This window comes from Harpia harpyja, chromosome Z (genome assembly GCF_026419915.1).
Source record: "Harpia harpyja isolate bHarHar1 chromosome Z, bHarHar1 primary haplotype, whole genome shotgun sequence".
Taxonomy (NCBI): Eukaryota; Metazoa; Chordata; class Aves; order Accipitriformes; family Accipitridae; genus Harpia; species Harpia harpyja.
Genome location: NC_068969.1, coordinates 2,021,169 through 2,042,832, shown reverse-complemented (window position 1 = coordinate 2,042,832; position 21,664 = coordinate 2,021,169). Strand labels below are relative to the sequence as shown.

Sequence of the window (21,664 nt, the reverse complement as noted above, 5' to 3'; positions counted from 1 at the left end):
ATAGTCTAAACCTGGAAACCTACATATAAGTTCCCCCTACAAAAATGCTTAACCATTCAAATATTCTTACTTTCATTTCCTGGTCTTCCAAAAAGCAAATCCACACTACACCACCTTTCAAAATACCAATTTTAATCTGGATTTTTACCACCAGTTCATTTAAGAATCTGTTAAGTGCACATTAAGTTTTAACGTAGAAAGGCACTGCGTGTCAGCTCCATCTGCTGCAAAGCAATTGGAAGGTAATAGCTACGACTCGATTGTTTAATTTTGAAAACTAGTATCTTAGGTTCCCCCCAAAATGAGTATGAACGACAAGCTTATGTTTTCTAATGAGAGTTATTTACAGCTGCATGAAATTCATGTAGCTTTGGCAGATGTTTGTCTGTATCCTCCATCATACAGGCAGGATAGTTCATTTGCCACTTCTATGACACAGGAAAACAGGAAGATGCTCAAGCCAGACATCTAACATCACCTGGAGAATTTATAGAAGGAAGAATGAGTTTACTTAGAAACAGCCCATGGAGATCAGTGCAGACTGTCCATTTGCTTAGCTCTTAAATTTAAGAGGAAATTCCCTGCTCATCGTATGTTACTTCTCACTACTGTTAGGAGAAAGTATGACAAAACAGAAGCCTAGGTTTTACCCTGTGGAAGTCAGAACAGAAATGAAAACTCTTTTTTTGCAGGTTTAGTTAAGAGCACTTGCTCTTTCTACTTGCGTCATTTTATTAGCTAATACTTTTCACTTGTAACGAACTGAGAACAGACAAGCTTTAAGAATCACATCATCCTTTTTGAATAAAGAACTAGTAGTTCTTTTGTTTGCGTAAGAGTCTTACTGTACCTTTCCATCCTTTTTCTGTTGTTAATTATCCATTGCCTAATAACTTCCTACAGCCTTTCAGGGAGCAGATATCAATTTTGCTGCTACCTAAGCGCAAAAAAAAAAAAAAAAAAATTAAAAAAAATCAGCTTTTATGATTCTCTTTGAATCCTAAGCTTTAGTATTGCCCTATTTTGGCTAAGAAACAGCAGCAGGATTTTTGTCCTAAAAGTTATTATTAAAATGCTCATTGCTGAACCACATTAAAAGACCTCCCTAAAAGCTTCAGACTGGTAATGATTTCGGTCAGGCATGAATGGTGAAAGATGTACAATGTTAGCAGAGGAATGAAAGGCCAGCTGCTATTCATATTTGTAGAGTAGGTGTGGAAGAATCTCCCTACTTTTTTTTTTTTTTAATAAACGAGGAACTTCATACTACCCAACGTTACACAATGGGGTGGGGGTTTTTGGGTTTGTTTTTTTTTATGCTATAGTTTCAATGGTCCAAGTTAGAATTGGGGTCACTCTTAGTAGCAAGGCATAAGATAAAGAACTGCTCACTGAGCATGGTCTGAGAACAGTGTTCAAGACTCATTAGCACTTTAAATGTAAACACATGTACAGAAAAGATATGCATTCAAGAACTCACAACAGGATGAAGGTTAGGAGGATAGTGCTGCACCTCTTATATTAAGTCTGTAAGTCTGTCCATTCAATAACCTACCAGATCTCCCTAAAATGTAGATACAGTGGGTTGAAGTGAGGAGTTATCCTTGAACTTTACCTCTGGCTTCTTCAGCTTTCCTTGCTTAGCATGTGTTCACACTACTTTTACTACAAAATTAAGTCAAATAAAAAAGAAAGGAAAATATATTAAGCACCCACTTCTTTTGTCTACACAATTCCACCAACAAACACGTACACATGTTAGCATCTAGTATGGAGCTGAAACAGGAAATTAAAAGACTATTGTTTTCAGTGTGATTAAGATACATGGAGTAATATTTCAATGCCTTAAGCACTCTCAAAGACTTTTCGGAGTCCTTTAAATACTTAAGTCATTACATATATTTAATATTATTATAGAATATGACTGTTTCTCACAGGCTGTTTTGAATCTGCACTCTTATATACATACATACACAAATTTAATTTTTTTTTTCAATTCAGTTTAAATCCTGAATATTTAACACTCAGACCAACATAGTATATTATGTTATCTCAGAACATATATATTATTGGAATGTAGTTCCACAAGACCAAAGGGTTTGGTCTTCAAGGAGTAGAAGCCATATATTCTATAGAGGAAAACTTAATGTTATTGTGATTTACTTTAGGATTTTTTAGGAAAACTTGTAGTTATTATCAAATGTATCCTAGGAGAGAACACGGACATAAGCCATGATTATGCAAACCCCTTAAAATAATGAAGCAGCACTACAGAGACAAAGCGCAGATCCTGAGAACGTGTAGCCTTTCTGTTTTATGCTATCAAAATAGCAGTGCTTTCTTCTTATGAAAACCCAGACTTCCAAAAATTTGTACATGATTTCTTCTCAACAAGACTGCCGCTAGAGAAACAGATTTAAATGGCACATGCTTCCATTAATATTGTTTAGGCATTGCAAGGATTATATCACAAGAAAACAGGTGCATTTGCTACCCTGAAGCATTGAGAAATGACTCACCTGCTGAAGCAAAGAATTGAAAGAACTATCTCCCACTTGCTCAGTCTTTATAGAAAGAGAATGGATTGCCATAAAATAGGGGTCTTATACAGCAAGGGCAAGAAGAGATAGAAGTGATTCTGATCACGTTAGGGCTGGAGCTACATCCGAGACAGAATCAGCTGTTTAAATAATGGACTGAGCAAAGAGCAACTCCCTCCCTGTAGACCACTTTGTCATCACCATACGGCACACAAACAGCAAGCCCTGCCAGGGACAGAGCTAATCAGAGCATCAGTCTTACTCTGATAAAATCTGCTAGACAGAATCTGGGCATAGTGGCAGACACCAGAGGTTTTAGTCAAAACGCAAAGGCAAATCAGGAAGCAGGATACTACCTTTGGTCTCCCTTAAAGGATCGCTCTACTTTTTTCTTTTACAATGTAATCCAGCAGAAGTTCTGGACTCTGAAATTATGGCATCGGCATAACCCCTTCAGACCTCCTCCGTGTTAACGAGTTCATGAGCATGTCCAGGAAGACCTCCTCCAGCTCCACGGAACAAGGATTATAAAGCAATTTAGCCAAGTAGTGAAGCCAGAAATTACTGAAGTGTTCAGTCACTTAGCCTTGGAATTTTAGAGTCCTCTTTGGATTCAGCCAAAATACTTAAAGCAGACCATTCTTTGTTTTTCCAAATAGAATGCAAGAGTAATGAAAAAAGCTGGCAACCGGTTCATGGACAACTCAGTCATATTTACAAATTCCATCAATTAACCACAAACATCCTTGGTTTGTTTGTTCAGCTTCCTCACATTTCTTTTTTCATAAAAAAAATGCAGATAGCTACAACAAAAGACCAAGTAGCTACCAACTGTTGGTTCATTTAGTAGCTCTGCTTTTGGTCTGAATAAGTTCTTTCTTATATGAACTGCTCACTACGCTGAGCCTTACAGGAGAGCCATACTACTTCTTCCTAAGATGGTCCAGAAAAACTATCAGAACTAAAGCCAACTACTTCTTAAGAATCCAGATTTAGAAAAGTGACTTTTGCTTTGAGTTTCAAAGAAAGATTAATCTCAAAAAGCAGGTATGGATTGCTTTAGAGTTTAAAGGCAGGCCTATTTATGCTATCATTTTTAAGCAAGTGAGTGCTGTTTGACTAGTTTCTCTTCAGCATCCCAAAGCAATACACACTGTATTTCTTTCCCCTACAGTGTGCACATCACTCAATGATGACACCTTTTTCCAGGTATTATGTGTTTCTTCAAGGTCTTTAAGTAAGGCTGTTAAATGATTCCGATACCTAAATTCTGAAGGATGTTGTGGAAAGCATTCTCTAAGGAACCAGATTACGTCTGCTGTATGCAGAGCAGCAATGTCAATTAATTCACAATTACTTCAGGAATTGCAGCACGTTTTAGTGCCACAGGATTACAAATAACATAGTAGTTCATAGTCACAGTAGACCCAGTACTTGTAAATCAAATACTCATTTACAACAGATAAAGTGCACAATCAAAGTAATGCTCAAATATCTTGGTAATGTTATCTTGGTAGCATTTAGTCCTCCGTAGCTGTGTTTGAGAAGTCTGTTGTCATTTTTGCAAAGACCCGCATTGGTCAGGAGGTTACTTACAGCAGTGCATTTCTAAGCAGTTCATTTCAAAACCAAAGGCAGCAGAAAAAGATGATGAAAAAAATAAAGAGCTGTGACATCTCAGGCAAGCCAAGCCTACCTTAACATATTCTGAGCACATATTAAATGACAAGGTACAAGCTAAAATCCTCATCTTCATAGCAGAGTGGAAACATTCCTCAATTTATGCATCAGAGGTGAGGGGGTCATTAGAAGGCTGGCAATTTAAATGAATTCTTGCTGGATTTTTGATATTTGCTTGAGCACAAAGGGACTTTTTTTTCCCAAAACTGAATAATGGTAAGTCATCTTAATTCATGCATATGAATGGTTTACAGTATCTAGAAAGGAAGGATTCAACTGATTTGAGTTCAAGGTTCATTTCAACATGAGTGATATGCTCCAGTGTTTACCACTTCTAAAGTTCAGAACATCAATTTAAGTTTGACTGTATAATAAACAAAAGCACATGGAAGACTGAAAATACCCAGAGAACATTCTCTGAGTGCCCTCTCAGAACACTTCAAAACACAGTCCTTCAGTATATGACTCATCACTTTTGCACCATAAACAACACAGATTAGAATAAAACTTGACTAAAACCAGGAGCAAGTTAGTTAACATTATCTTCAAAAGACTTTTTCTATTTGTCATACGGTAAATGTATGTAGTATTTAGTGCAGCTCTATTAATTTCGGCTCCAAACTCTATTTTTGTATAGAGATACTGTTTCTTGCATTAAAATTCAGAGGAGGAATCTTATTCCCCTGATAAAGTTAACTACTATAAATAAATTACAGGGGTATCCCAAGTAACATGCTTGAATTAATCAACAAGAAGTTAATGAGGCCAAATTGATGGCAGAAATTAGGCAAGACTAGCTGGCAGGTATTTACAGATAAGTTCAGCAGATAAGACTGTGGAATCAATATGGGATTTCGGCAAGTGAGGGCATCCATTACGGAGACAAGTTAAAGTGCTTTACTTTCTCCTCTTAACCCCAACAGAAGACAGGTAATTATAGGGCAAAGCAAGGAGGCACAAAAGGTTAAAGCTTTCAGTTAGTAATTTCTACTAAAAAAAGTCACAGAAACCTTTACAGCCTTCACTATGCTTTAATAACAAGAAGTATGCATGAAAGGCTTTCTTACTGTGTTTTGTTCATCTTTCAAAAGGCGGCAAAATCTACAGCTTCATTTACAACAGAAGTTAGACCAACATAAGTATAATTTGAAATCGTGTGATACAACATTTGGTTGCTACAATTATCAATTCTAGTGATGTATCTTGTTCTCATGCTCCTGCTTCTGTATGATATTGGTGGCCACAGCAACCTGAAGATAAATGTTAGGACTGGACACTACAGAAACAAGTAATACATCCACAAAACTCCAAGAAGTCCTTGGCCTCTACTTCCCACATTGTAGAGCACAAGGATGTCTATGCTTACACTCCACCATTCATCCAAGCTCAGCATACTATGCTTTTCTAAAAACATTTTTGTTCATCAGTTCACAAGTCTGCCTCCAAGTGCACACCACGCACGCAACAGATTAAAAATGACGGAGCAGGCACATCACTGCTAAGGCCCTTTGTCCTTTTCTGCTATTCTCTTTCCTGCAGGAAACTCATTATTTGGAGGAAATTACAGCTAAGGTATCATTTCACATGCAGTCTGTAGTTGCGAGAGGAAAGGAATTCTCCACTGATGCATAAGAAGTTCACTACATTCTGAATTTTTAAAAAATTACTGTTTTTTCTTTGCTATTCAGCAAGGTAAAGGTTTGTGTCTATTGTTTTATTACTTAGACCATAGAAACATTTGTCCTTTCTGCCCTTCATCATAAGATGCCTATAGATTTTTCTTTTCCCCAAGTTTGTTCACAGCTCTTTTAAATTAAAAACCATAAAAATCCCCCATCACTAACACTTGGCTAATTAGAATCCCATTGACTACATAAACATTTTCATTCTTTGTGATCTTGATTTCAAACAGTACAAGAATATGCTCCAGGAGAGATAGAGAGATTTGAAATTGAGCTGAAACATTAAATACATAGTAATAAAGTCAACTGGCCAAGATACCTTATACCCTGTTATGCTGGGCACAATAGGTTGAAATCATCAATTATATATGTAAATGATTTTTTTTCCTTCTCTCTTCCAGTTAAAAATCTTATGCTCCCCTGTTTGAGCACGTTAGTCTAAGACATCTCTTCTTAATGGCTACTGCAACTTGGACTGGGAAACCTATGGCCAGAGGCACAATTTGTTTATATGCCTGATATAGCTACATGGATTCTCTTTCCTAATACTGGAAAGCACATATCTAGAAACATCTCAGAGATCTCTAATGGCAACTTAAAATTCCCATATTCCACTGCAGAAACCTCTCCCCCCGACCCTAGCTAAAATTCCCATATTCCACTGCAGAAACCTCTCCCCCCGACCCTAGCAAATGGGGAATGTTCATGCAGCACCACAGTGTGAGGAAATTTGAAGATTTATCAAAGTATAAAAAAAGGAAAATCAAAGTCACCAAAAAACCTAACCCAAACCCCACAAACTTAGAAAAGGATGTCCTTGTCTCTTTACCCTACGAATTAGAAAAGGGACTGATACAATGCTGACCTTTCTTGGTCTCTCATTACAGTCTTGTGCAGGTAGCCACATCGTTGTGTTTGTAGAGGAAAAAAAAAAACAAAAAACCAAACCTTAAGTACATAAAAATCAGTCCTGATCTTGCTTGAAAGTTTCCCTTCACTTTTAAAGCCAAATAATATTGAAAAATTCTAAGTAGATTTTGGAATAAAAAGTTTTCACATATTTATTAACTAAATATTACTATTTATTCAAAATCAGCAAGTTTTTCTCTACAGGACATGCTGGAAATACCCACTCTCTATAACTTGCTTCCCATAACAACATTTAGCTGCCCAAAAGGTGGCACAGTCAAATTCACACACAGCTTTTGTTAGGACTGTAGTGGCACACAACAAACTAGACACCTAACCCTTTCTCATTATTGTCCACGTCAGACAATGGACAAAATCTCTTCAGATTCATCTTGTGTATCCCATATATCAACTCTGAAAGTACTTTCCAAAGGTAGCCAAGAGGCTGACATAGTAGCTTTTAATATATGCAATGCACAGGTTCGAACTATTGACACTTCTCCTACCACAGGGAAAATAGATTTTGTAATGGTAAAGCTGGTTACATTTCAGTAAAATACAAATTAAGGTACTGGTGATGCGAGTGACCGGTCATTCGAGCAGTCTTAATTATAACTAATCCAAAGATATCACATACTTACAGAGCCCAAGTCTTCTTTTGCCCAGCAGTTCAGAGCAGTTTATAAAAAACGGTAAGAAACGGTTTCCTCCTTTCAAAAGTCAGCAGGAGTCCCTGCCTGCGGGGTTTAAGGACTTGAACGTGGCGCGAGGACGGTAACCCCACAAGAGCACTTCCTGACTTCCACTGGCATCTGTTCCTCCTGTTCCCCTTCTACTCCTCCATCTACCTAACACAAGCAATTTTTTATTTAAGTTTCATGGGCAGTATTAGCGCAACAACATCCACGGCAGTTTTTCGCCAGGGAACTCTGTTAGTGGTGTCTTTTCCATGCCTCTAAATGGGAGTGCACTGCCACCACAAGTTCGGAGCCTCCGAGAACTCTCTGAATAGGGAGAAAGCTATGGAGAGCTCTGTAGAATCACCACAAAAATTGACTTTTCTATTTCTCCAGAAAGCAGAGTGAGAACTGCAGGAAAAAGACAACCAACAATCACCACCACAGCCATAAACACACATTGTCAACCACTCCAACTTACTTATCATAGCTCCTAGGAAGCAGTTGCATCACAACTGAAGCTTTAGTCTTGATTCCAATTATTTATAATGTGTATTTTAGGAAATTGATTTTTCTTCTGTACTGTGATAACCTAAAACATTCTTTTATGTTTTTATTAACATACTATTCTGTTCTCAGTTTCCCCAGTACATAGTTTGCTTACTTCATCTTCCATTTACTTGCAATTGCACTTACTGGAATACTTCCAAAAGCATCATTAAAACAGCTCAGATGAGGAACCAGATATCTAAATCGTGGTTAATTCCTAGACCAAGGATCATTCTTGAATTACACTGAGGCATAAAACCACCTAGAATACAGATGAAAGAAGCAAAAAGGAAAAAAGGGCCTTTAAAGTTATCAGTACGTTTTTACAGATCTATTTTTTGCTGCATATTTTCCTGTTGGAAAGAATTCGTCTAACCATGACTACTTGCGTAAAGCAATGAGACTAGAAAGAAAAAGTATGAAGGTTCTCTCTTTTATTTGATTTTAAGTTGTCAATGCGCAGACTACTACATAAAAATTGCTGCATTGCATCTGAACCAAAGGTACTTTTGGCTTAAAGTCCTATCTATAAATATCTAATACATTAATTCGTTTGAAAGAAACAGATTACGTGCAAGAAAGCAGAGATTTTTTTCACCAGTGCATAAAATCATTAACAGAACTCATTGTCTTCTACTTATGATCCTATCAGTTTGCACATACACATGGATTTCCAATAGTTAGTGTAGACAATTTTCAGTGTTCTGGAAAGAAAAGTATGCCAGTTAATTCCATTCCTAACATCAGATTTTATTCCTGTCCTCACAGGCCTACATGAATACAATCACATCTCCATTAAAAAAAAACAAAACCAAAAAACCCAAAAAACCAAAACCCAAAACTAGTTTAAATTCATACGATAAACCTACTTCAGATCATACCCTGTCCTCCTCTGGAACTCGTGCAACAGCTATATTAGAAGTGGTTCTGTTGGACTCACTGTGCAACAATTCTGTTTTCTAAAAATGAAATCCCTCAGCCGGTTGTACGTGCAACTGAAGAAGTGCGCATCTCTCAGCCTGCAACGCAGACCAGGGAAAGCTTTGTGTTTCAAGGGTACACACATTCTATGTTCTTCTGAAAAGCAGATTTAAAGAGAAGCCAGAAAGTGACTTCCTTCAGTATAAGCTGCATAGCAGGATGTCTTCGCCTCACTAAAACACTAGCTCATTTAGAGGTGATTCTCATTGCCCCACCAAACAGCTAAGAGATGTGCTAAATTCTACTCAAAACGCACACTACTCCTGCTTGTCTTGACTAGAGTGAGGGCATAGAAACAGGAATACCGCCAGGTAATTACAGGCTGCTCAGCAGATGCTCCAGAACCAACTTGAACCAAAGCCCCTGAAGAACGTTATGAAGCATGCAGAAAGTATAAGATATTCTATGTTTTTCCCTTCTTTATACTCATATTCTATGCCTTAGATTTAGCCAGCTTTTCATGTGAATTCCAACAGAAAAGAATAAAAGCAACTCAGAATGGCAAAATCATGAAGGAAATTCAAACTACTTTATCTACACAAAAGAGAAATCCTGTGGCACTACAAGCACTCAACTTCCTGAATTAAGTTGTGCACACATGTTGCTCATTAAGCAAGCCTTATCTCACATAGTAACCGACGGGACTGCTTACGAACATGAACAACTCCTTCAAGAATTGGGTATAAAAATTGGCTGCATTGAATTAATGTGAAACCACTTACAAAGCTTTGTCTTTTCGAGATTGCAGATTCAACAACTGCCAGCCTGTCAAAAGAATTCTATTGAGCACAATCAGCACTTATAAACTTACATAAATTACAGCTGTCTATTTCCAGTGGAAATAATTTTAGACAAAATGCTTGCATATGCTAGTTTATCCACCTGGATGGTATCCAGTTTTTAGCAAAACTTGATTCTACTTCAGTAGAAAAATCGGGATCTCAGTAATTCAGAAGTCAAAAACATTAGTATAATACGTTGTCTGATGCAAATATTTCATTAAATTGCAAACAGACGCCTACCTGTGTTTGCACAACTATTGTGAAAAAAAAAAAAATCAGCTCTTTTCCCTTCGATTCACCTATCAGTACAATGCTATCGTATTTTCTTGCCAATTGAGTTTAAGGAAAGAGTATTAAGGGGGGGAAAAAAAAACAGCTTCATTCATGCAGAACATTTTTTTCTACAAAACATAGATGGTGTCATGCCTGTGATGCTTAGAATCATTTGCAGTACCTGAGCTTTTGAGTCATGAAACATTATGATATGCCTAAAGATTCTTCAACATGTTGAAAAGCCATCCAGAAAAATAAAACCTTACTACATGAAGCACAGAATCATGGACTTCTTTTGAAGACTGTCAGGTTAAAGAGGTCCCCTCAACCATATTCCTCCTGCTAGCTAGCACTATCACGCAGTTACACATTATACTTTGAGGCAATAATATGATTTTGGCTGTATTGCCCGAGAACTAGAACTCAGTCAACTCGCTTCGTGACTAAGCCACCTCAAAAAAAGCACAGTATTACTCTTGTGTTTTTCTTGTTTTTTCTTCTTCCAACAGAGGATGTATAAAAACAATAGAAGGTTTATGAAATAAGGGATATGCTTCTCGCATTAACACTGTTAACTTTCTGAAATTTTACTAAGTAAAACATCTACTATTGTAGCTGCTCAATGCTAAAATGTCACTCTATCAATACTGGACTGGCAAGGGTTTTTTTTAAATATATTAGTAATTCTGCTTGGCAAGTCAGATACATAATTTGAAACACTTAGACCAATTGTTGAGGTATACACACTCAACCATTTTTGAAAATCAAAGTTTTAAAACCCCTCAAACTGGCTACATAAAAAAAATTAAGGCACTCGGTCTTACCAGGAAGTCTTGAAGGTCTAGTTCCAGTTCTGTGGTGGTGCATTTCTTCCCCCTCACTGGGATGATCTATGAACTCGGGAAGTCTCGCTAGGCCTTAGCATAAGTGTCGTGAGTTGGGCGGTTCAGTGTCCCTTGACCATACCAGGAACTCTTGCATGGCTAAGACAGGGCGTCGTACTGACCATTCCAAGGACTCCTGCTGCCTGGCAGAGGCGGGGGACGGGCGTAGAGATAATTAGTCCTCTCCTGACAGCCTCGAGACATATCTTAGTCCTCTCCTGACAGCCTTGGGGCATCCCATATCTGAATCTTACATCATTCTCTGACAGCCCTGGAGCCTTCCTTATCTGAATCGTAACTCATGCGAAACGGTACCACCGCAGCTGGGATTCCAGTAATTTGCTGATGACTAAAGCCAATCATTTCCCAAACCTATAAACGGTGGTACTAAGTGAGACCTTTTGAGCTCTCCTGGACCGCAGCAGGCTGTGACCAGCATCTGCCTCTGAGCGAGACGCCTCTCAGAGCTCACAAACTTACCAGTTTGCGAAGATCGGCGGTCTGTTGCCGAAAGCCAACAAGACTTGGGCTGATACTCTCCGCTCCTTGAGGCTCAACCCCTTCGCCCATTGAGAAAGATCCTGAAGCATTTGATGTGAATATTTTCACTGAACTCAAGGGGAATTTTTAACAGGTATACCTCTTTTACTCGCTTATGTATATCTCTTAGTGTATTTATGCATGTGTGTATTAACCTGAATATTCTATAGCTAGTATATTACAAATATTGCTTTTCAAATCTATACTTAAATTACTGTCATGAACTTTGACTGTGAATGAATCTCAGGCTGCTATTATACTCTCTTTAGATATAAACCATTGCACAAGTCTGAGACTAGGAGTTGATCCAGCCGCACCTAGACTCCAACAGGAGTTTAGAAAGCAAGGGGGTCTCCTCTGAACCTCGTGACTCAACGGGAGGTTCAGTCTCCCATCATGAGAAATCAATTCTAACTTGATTTTCCTTTGTATGTTTCTTTTACCCTATTGTGTCTTCAGTCTCTGTATACATAATTTTAGTTTGATTCTGACTTGATTTTCCTTTGTGCATTTCATCCATGTATTAAGTAATAGAGTGAACCTTGCCATTGAATTCCGTGAAGTTGCACTTTTATATAAATGCCTATTAAATCATTTTTACTAATGCCATTGGAGAGGATTCTTTAAGCCATCCAAACCACTCCGTTTCGTGACAAGTTCACAATCATTTTCCATAATCCCTTTCCCAAAAATCAAGTGCCTAAAATGCCACTACTAACACTGCCAAGGTAGTTTGTTGCACTGAATGCAATTACACTTGAGGAAAAAGATTTGCTAGTTTGAGTTCATTCCACTTCAGAGTAAAAAGAACACAAAGTGAAAAATTTGTGAAAACCATATTACAGAGCTCAAACAATGACTCCCTGTCAGCTAAAGCATATACATGGCCATGTTCTGCTCTCTGTAACCATTCAAAATCTCTGATGAAACAGTTCGCAGTATCCCAAGAAGAGCAGGGTGGAGGGTGTAGGCCACGTGGTGGTTTCAGATATATTAGTGCACTAAAAACAGTGATGCAAAACTCTAGATAAACAAAGCAGTATCACCTTCTCCTCCTCCAACTTGGCAAATGTCTTGCAAACATCACGCAAACCTCTGCTTGTCCATTTCCCTTGTCAAAGAAACTTGTGGCTTTTCTTACAAGGCTGATGGGGAAAGACTGCCATCAACCACCAGCTCACACCACTGAAGTTAACGTGGTTGTGCAGAGAAAGAGCAACATCTAAGAAAATTGTCCTCCTTGGCACACAAATTGTTGCCTTCTTACCACCTCTTAGAGACAAGCCTTACTGAAGCAATAAGGAAGAGAGCAAAAATTCCTGTTTAATCATGAACTCTTTCACCATTAATACAATTTATTCACTTTGTATTGTAAGGGCATTCACATCCCATACATGTCACATAGCACTGTAACACAGCAATATATATTTAATTTTGCTATCAATTCATTTCAATAGAACTTTCACCAATGGCAAAATGGTGAATGGTGTTTAGTATGCATAATTCAGAGTTCATCTATTTTTACTATCATCCAAACATCTGCCACAGTCTTTGACAGTGGACTTCAACTGTTTTTACCAGCTTTTTAAAATTTTTTTTTCTTTCCAGTTCCTCTCCCAATTAGAAATTAAGTTCTGAGTGGTCAGACAGGTAACACTACAAGACAACACTGAGGTTGCTGTGCAGCTGGGAAAGAGCTTTCAATTATCTGCCAGATTTATAACTAGTTAAAAACTTAAATGATTATCAAGCCTGAAGAGCCTTTTACAGATAAGTTCGAAGCAACACTAGAGCTTAGCAGAAACAGTTTACGAGAAATCTGCTGAGCGCTTTGGATTCTACCAATTATTGATTTTAGTAAGCTTTGCTAATCCTTCACATATCGTTTCATAAAACAATTTCTAAGGTATAACCCTAATAAAAAGTCTGGGGGGAAAATAAATCCAGTCTGGTATTAATTCCTACAGATAAGCGTGTACTCCTCCAGCAGTCAAAAGGGCAGAACAGACATTCTAGTTGTATATAAACAGGAATGCTGGCACAAGATTTCAGAACAGATAATATAGGGCTAATTTGTTTTCAACCGCTCCAAGAATATCTGGAAAAAACAATTACAGTTTTTTAATAATAATAGCTTAATCTAAGATGTTAACAAGAGATGTGTGTTACTAAAGAGAAGATCTACTCAGAAGCTACTCCTCCCCTTTTAAGAATGCTCATACACTAGTGCTTGCATCTCTAGCCTTCACTACTGTTATAATTTTATCTAAAGCTAGACTTTAACATTCTGTTGTTTTAAATATCAAGTTCCCAAAGTGTGGTTAAAGTGCACAATTAAACACGGGGATACAGCTGAAGTCTCGTGGGCAAGACAGTGGGATTGAAATCAGAAAATCTGCTCATTGCTACGTCACTGACTCCGTGGCTCAGGCACCTCACCTCACTGTCGCCCTCCTCTATCAGTTATCATTTCAGCATGAAGCTCGTCTGCCTGTACAGTATTCCGGGGACTTGGGCCCTAATCCCTGAAACGAGCCGGCAATGCTGTGGTACTCTCTATTCGCAGCCATCTCTTCTTCAAGAAGATTTCTCTGTCAGATTTCCTTCCTGAGCAGTCCTGGCTTACCCAGACGAGTATCTGCTGTACCTAAGCTAGTAACTCACAGTCCGAAACTGAAGCACGAAGGGATGAATGACAGTACTTCATCCAATGAAGTCACTCAACTACAAAATATTTGTCAAGAGTATATACACAGAGAGCATGCAGCGTGTGGTAAAAAGGATAAATTGCCCATATTGTTAAGGGAGATGACCAAGACCTGAAACCACAAATGGAGCGCTGATTTGAGCACTCTGTACAAAGACTTTTATATCAATACCATCTCCTACTCCTGGAAAATCATATACGTTACAGCACACCGCTCACGTGATTCCAAGTTACACAGGATGACAGATTTTTAAGAAGAAATATGAATATGTACTCCCAATCTTATTTAACTTTTTTTTTTTTTTTAGTTTTCACTTATTTATTCTATAAAAGTAGATGTTTCATACCACTCTTAGGAAAAAAATTTTTTTTTTTTTAGCATCATAAGTGTAGAGTTAACTATTAAAAATGACACAGAAACAGTTCTGACAACTTGATAAACATATTGCTGTCCTTTCATTCTGAAATTCAGATTAAAGCTTTGTAATTTCAAAACCATTGGCAACTCCACAACCATCTCAGCTACTAGAAGCTGTTTCCATATACTTTATTTCTGTTAGCAGTCATAAAACTAATTTTAATGAACATCAAGAAAGTCATCATATTCCACTCCACTGTAGAGGGTCAGCCTGACATTTATGTAGAAATCTATTGGAGGAAATTTTTTTGTTGTTTTTTAAATTAGTAACAAATGGTGATTTTGCACATTTTAAGGACTGGTTATAAAACCGCAGCAAAGTCTTAATGGAATGATTAAAACCAGCCAGAAAAGGCCCTGTTTACATGTAGTCAATGGGTTGTTTAGATTGCAAAGCAATAGATTTGAACTTGAAAATTAGTTTTACAAGTTTATCTGTCTTTAATTCCCCAAAACCTGTACTTTGCAGGTTATCAGAAAGGAGGCTGAGTCACACTGTTAAAGTAGATTTTACTGGGGTAAAACAAAACAAACTCCCCCAACTTTGCTTCCTGCTAGACTTTCTCTCTGGCTCAATAACTGCAGTTTGTCAAGGTCTGTTTAACAGCCATTCCTCCCGCTCTCCACGCAGCACAGAACGAGGCCGATATTCTACAATTCTTTCCTGCTCTAAAGTAAATTAGACAATTACTTTTGCACTTAATCTAATGTACACCTTTACAAGAAATTAGCCTTTCTGCATGATCCTCAACAGACACAAAGCTTTCCATGTCCACCATCTATTTACATACTCAGAAGAATTACAGACTGAGACTTCTGGTTCAGCTAAATTATTTGGCTGATGTTTTCTCCACAGCTAGTACTTCAACTGCCCTCTTTTTTCTTCTTCTTCTTCTTCAACTAACCTTCAGGCTCTACCCTCTTTCTCTGCATTTCTTAAATTATGTGGGTATTCACAGAACACCACGCTTTTTTGACAATAGCCTTCGCACCTCTCAGTTCAGGAGCCACAAGAACCCTCAGCTTTTATGCAGTATTGTTACCGATAGCTTACCCCACTTTGTACTTCATTTCTCCTTTGAAAAGCACACAACTGGGAAGGAACAAAAAACCTAAAGAGGCCAGGTCAACGCCAGTGGTCTGACTAAAGACGTATTTTGCACAGGATGGCTGCTGGGACAAGGTCTGAGAGGTGCTCTGTGCTGCTGACGACTGACCAAAGCACCAGCGGCAGCAAAAGTATTACACCAGGAATATCATGGAACCGTTGTGTGGAGTAGCTACAGCCAACTCAAATGTAATTCATCTCACCTATTTTACTGGCAGAAAAGCAGCAAAGGAATACCGAGGGAAATGGTTAATTAAATCTTAACGTCTTTAAGCCGTTCACACTACTATTAATCTCTTACAAGAATAAAAATGGGAAAAGAAGGAAAGCCAGACTAGAGGTATTGTTTCTGGGCAGGTTTTAGAGGTTTGCTAATCAGAGATGCTTACTGTTCTTTTGAGTCCCTCTGCACCTTATGCGCTGCTTGAATCCTCTATTCGGTTGCCTTGTGTTCATTAAACACACAAGGTCCATAGTAGAGGTAAGAGGAACATCTTCTAGTTACTAAACCTTGAGACGTACTATTCTCGCAAACTTTGATATGATAGATTATACTACATATATACATTCTCACCTGTAACTGTCAGGTCATACTACTAAATATTAAAGTTGCTTGCAAAACAAATTACATTTTCTACTGAAAACATGTGAACAAAGACAGCTAATTAAAAAGTACCATCACACTGACAGTTTCATAGCTCACTGTGTATATTCATTACATCTGAGAATGCAAAACGTTCAAAGCAGTTTATCAGTTTTAATAGATTTAACAAATACCTAGGCTTGAAAATTACATGGCATTCACCAAAAGGAAACCAATGCAAGTTTATTACAGTACAACAATATTATAAGCAGAAAGAATTTTAAGGACTTGCACAATGGGATAATATATTACTTTTTGTCACAATGAGAAAGCAAAGGAAAAAAATCAAGAGGATTTTTAATTGTTTCAGTGTATTATCTAGAATCATATTGCCTTTCTGCATCAACCTTGTCTCTGCATAGTCAGATTCAGTGTTTACTGCATTTCAGGGCACTTGAAAACTTATCCAAAAGATGTTTTGATTGTTATGACAAGCTATAAAACTACCGAAAACAAATCCACCAAGGCAATAACTTTTGCAACTCTGGAACAGTATAAAATTCTAGGGCATTGCTTGTATTGGATGTTCCATTTCAGTATGAAAAAAGCCAGCTATTCCAAAACAAGCGTCTCAGTCAAGAGTCTGATCACACCCACTCAACTGCAAGAGACTAAACCGAACCCAAGGATTCCCAATCCCAGGCACATCGGCATATTTGGCATCAGACTTACACGGCCTTCCACACTCAGCTGTGTATCACAGCTTGGGGGTGGAGGAAAAGACAGGGACAAAACAACCAAAAAAACCCCACAAGATGTATGTATTTGCCTGCCCTCTTGAATCCTAATTCTTCTATTTACTGCTCAGAGAGAACTGCTAAAAACACCCTCCTAGAAGAATTTAAAAGTTCAATGAGGATGACAACGGTGCAGGTTTGAGAGGACATAAGGAGGGAAAAGAAAAGGATGACTCTGGTTCAGAGTAGACCTACTCTGCAAGTCAATGCCCGTGTCACTCCAGTGTATCAGCTCTGACCCACACTGAATTCGAGAGACTGATCTGTTTCTCTCTACATCTGCTAGACACACAAAGATAAAAGTTAATTATTGCACTGGTTCATCTCATACCCAGGTAGCATTGAACATGAGAGAAAGATGCTTCTATGTAACAAGCCACTAAACTGTCGTAGTGACTGAGAAACACCTGCCGAACTATCACCCATCTGATCTCAAAACAATCTTCTGGCAGAAAAGAGGTAAAAAATAAATGGTTGCATCTCAGAATTTATTTGGAGTGATCCTTTTATCTTAAGTGCTAATGCTAGCGAGAGTCAAACACTATAATCCTGATACTTTTGCTTATTAACAACAAACATAAGCCCTTAACTAGTTTCACTCAATATGGTATCTGTCCAGTTAATGCTGAGACAGTACATTTTATTCCTGGCTTCTCACCTGCTCGCAGCTTCTTGCTATACTTTATTTCATGACTGCAACTGAACAATTTGGCAGAAGACGCTGGCACAGTATGGTCAGCATACTGATTTGCTGGTATTTTGCTGATATTTTGCTGATATTTCTGTGAACAGGAATGATGATTTCTTCTCTTCAGAGTTTAAGCACTGTCCCCTAGACTGACCTTATTATTTCATTTGAGATGATTACATTTCATCTTCATTTGCCCGAAATAAAGGAAAACAGCATGAATCAAATTAACCACAATGTAAAGAAGCTACCTAGACATAGATAAAGAGCTAAGTGAGATTTTGCCCAAGGCAAGACAAAAGCTGACCAGGATTTCATGCAGGCAGAAACATAAAAGCACATCCTCAGTGACATTTCACCTCTGCTCTGAAGAAACACAGTTTAAGAGGGAGGATGGAGGAGTTGGACTGAAAGAATGTTTCAGGAGTACAGCTCTGCCTTCTGCTTGAGTTGCCTGCTCCTGCACTCATCTGTTAGCCTAATTTTAGGCTGTCATAGAAGTCTGGAACTGTCTCGGAGTAACTCACGTTCATGCCGAATAACGGAATTAATTCACCGAACAGCCTCAAAACAGAAGATTATATCAGCGTTCCAAGACTCATGCTGATTGCCTGCAGGTTTCTGTAGAGAACACATGGTGTTGATTTTCACCATCACAACCCCGAAGCCTGTATACAGGAGAAATATGCCCCATGCAGCATGGCCAGTTTCTATAGGTAGCCCAAATCTGAGCAGACCTTTCTTGTAAGGTGTGGAATTTATCTGGCAAGACATACTAACATGATTCCATCAGTCTTGCAGCCCAGCCCCTTAGCCTATCAGTCAAATAACCCCCACCCCCTGCAATGAAATAATCCTAGTTCATTAAGATGCATGCTAGAAGCAAGGGCTAGAGTTCTATTAATGTTTAGTTTTTAGGTAGCACCCAAACCAGTTACTGGCTTTCAGCTGTGCCTATATAATACTCAAATACCTCCAAATATGGTCTCCAATAGATGAACTCTACTCTTAATCAGCAGCAGTGATACCACACGCACCCCCACCCTCTACCACCACCCCTCCCCGAGCAACCAAATCATACAGGAGACTCAGCAGGTCAAAACAGGAACGACTATTGTAGGTTGAAATGTGACCTCAATTATAGTTCTGTAAATTCACAGGTCAGTGGACTTATTTTTAGTTTGCAATAGCTGATCAGGATTAGTCCTTCCACAGCTTGCCAGCATATTGGCAACCCTACTGGGAGTTAGAAAAAACCAACCAAGGAATAAAAAGCACATGCATCTTACTACAGTCATAACTAGAGCAGCTTGTATTTTGTGCAGTTCAGTTGCCATATATTAAAATATGCTACCACCTTCCCATGCACAGCCTTGAACTCAGGTCAATACCATATTGATTTTGGTTTCTATTGTAAGAAAAAAGCATTTCAGAGGATCTTTGATCACTTCCTACAGACTTCTGGTTTTCTGATATCAGATTGATTATTCTTCTGCAGTTCACATGTTTTTGTGGATAGTCTGCATACCTATGGGTAAGAACTGGATTTTTAATTCTGCAAGTGAAGGCCCTGGCCTTTTTTTTTTTTTTTTTTTTATGAGAAATAAAATACAATGTCTTTAGATGCAAAGTGCTGACAATCCCCAAAACAAGCTGCAGGGTATTATGGTGAACCCACAGCCAATATTTTGGACCTTGTTATCATTGATCAACGGTCACACTCCTTGAGAATCAAGGCATCTGCTTAATTGTAATGGTCTAATGAATGTGGAACACATTCAGATTCAAGTGTGTAATTTTAACGTTTCAGTCCTGTTTAGAGCACTTTTACAAGCTCTACAAGTTTGACTCACACAGCCACATTTTCAAAGAGGTAGTTTTAAAAAAATACTCTCGAGGTAACAAGTATAAAATACTAAATGAGTAAGTTAAAAGTAAAGTATCTGATAATTACATTAAATTCCCTAAGTTATCTGAATCTTCCAAGCGCATAATGAGTAGTGTAATAATGAGTCGATGAAGGTTCTTGCTGTCACAAGTAAAGAGGGGGAGACTACTAAGAAAGCCTGAACAAGTACACAGACTTCTCCCCAACACAGACGCTGCCTGCAGAAACTGGCAGGCAGCTGGCTCACAGCTTTGCCATACAAATGACTATTGAGCATGCATTTTGATTGAAAGCACTGGAAAATAACTATAAATAACCTTTTGCAATTATCAATACCAATATATGAGTCTTAAACCATATTGGAGATAGAAGCATTCAGGAAATGTCATGTTATCTATTACTGAACTTACCCAGGGTAGAAGATCCTTTATTCAAAATACAAATGGCATGCCAAGTAGAACCAATAAAACCTGCATTTTTTAAAAATCTCATTCTCTTTAATACTTTTAAATAAAGTTATGCTTTTTAAATAAAGTATTTTCTTAGAACAAAGACATCAAGACAGAAAGAATACAAAGTACACATACCTGATGCTTCTTGAACTTTCACCTTCAGACCTGTAAAGTAATACACAAATACTTAGGGCATAATTACTTGCAGCATTTATAAGCCAGATGTCTAAAAATGGTAGACTCTCATGCATTCTCTCCCTTTGTATTTCAGTTAGTTTTTCTAAGGCTTGTTGTACTTTCCCTACTAACAAGACATTTAAAAAAGAAACCAGTATACTTAGGTTTAGAATAAATCTATTAGAAGTTAAAAACCAGTTAACAGTTGAAGTCAATAACCGCAATATTAAAATATATGCTGACACCCTCTGAACCCTCAATAAAGACCTTCTGTAAACATGCACTAGCAAAGATTTATGTTCCATATTTGCAAGTGAAAAGCACCAGCCTCTGACATTATTCTAGAAGCAGATTAGCTTGTACTTTTTTTTTTTTTTAGACTTTCTTCATTCTAACTGAAAAGGTCATAGGCAAATACATTTAGGAATCTAATCCCCAGGCTTATTAGGCACTACTCAGAAGGGGCTATGGTTTGCAAATAATCTAAAATATTTTAAAAACCCACACTTGTCTGAATTTCATAAATATGCAAAAATGAGGGATAAGATATACTAAGTTACAGAAGCTCTTAGAGGGCATATTTTTCTCAAGGTGAGATGATTTTATCAATCAAAACTGGAACAAAGCCTCTCCCCCCTCCCCTCAATATCTTTTAAGTACGAAAATTTAGTGTCATTCATATTGACAAGGTTTCCTCCCGCGAAGAGAAACAGAAACATAATACTCCCAGCATTTCATGAACAAACACAAACTCCAGAAGAAAACATACAACCATTTGCCCAATTCTTTTCCTTCCTCACTCTAAAACAATCCAGTCTCAGTGCTGCAGAAGCCTTAAATACATCAGTTGGCTCTGCAAAACCAGGAATCAAACATACAAAGCAAAGCAGGAGGTTCCAGAGCAAAACAAAACCTCAAAACACTCTCTCCATGTCATAATCCTACCAGGGATCCAAATAAAAAGGTGATCAGTATGAATTTGCAAACTCTAGCACTTAAGTGACAATAAGGTAGCACCAAAGTTGCCTCCTCAAAATCAAAGACAAGGGTATTTCTTTAGTAACTAAAGAATCTTCCCTAGTTTGACTGGGGAAAGGAAAAAAAAAAAAGAAAAAAAGACCGATTTCTTATTACAATGACTTCTATCCACCTCCAGTGACAACTTGCATATTATGCTAGAGGCAGTAGAAAAAGTTACGGCTACTAAAAGTTTTGTAAAGTCTAATGCTAGAAAGCAAACAGTACTAAAATCTAATTTGCAGAATCTATTGTAGAAATAGGTACCAAAAATTGATTTTTTTTTTTCTCCCCCCTTCACTACATGTTCTAACATCATTTTCTTCAAGCTC

General features: G+C 37.9%; 1 protein-coding gene across 10 annotated transcripts in view; it reads right to left on the bottom strand.

Moving 5' to 3' along the window:
* IQSEC1 (IQ motif and Sec7 domain ArfGEF 1) overlaps nucleotides 1–21,664 on the bottom strand; it is a 359,420-nt gene that overhangs the window by 262,148 nt on the left and 75,608 nt on the right. For 8 of the 10 annotated variants that reach the window (XM_052776765.1, XM_052776766.1, XM_052776751.1 and 5 more), the window contains exon 2: nucleotides 20,274–20,303. The exons of the other annotated variants lie outside the window; for them this stretch is intronic. In XM_052776765.1, the coding sequence (XP_052632725.1) occupies nucleotides 20,274–20,303 (30 nt within the window). The remainder of the gene's footprint in view (nucleotides 1–20,273; nucleotides 20,304–21,664) is intronic. 10 annotated transcript variants of the gene reach the window in all.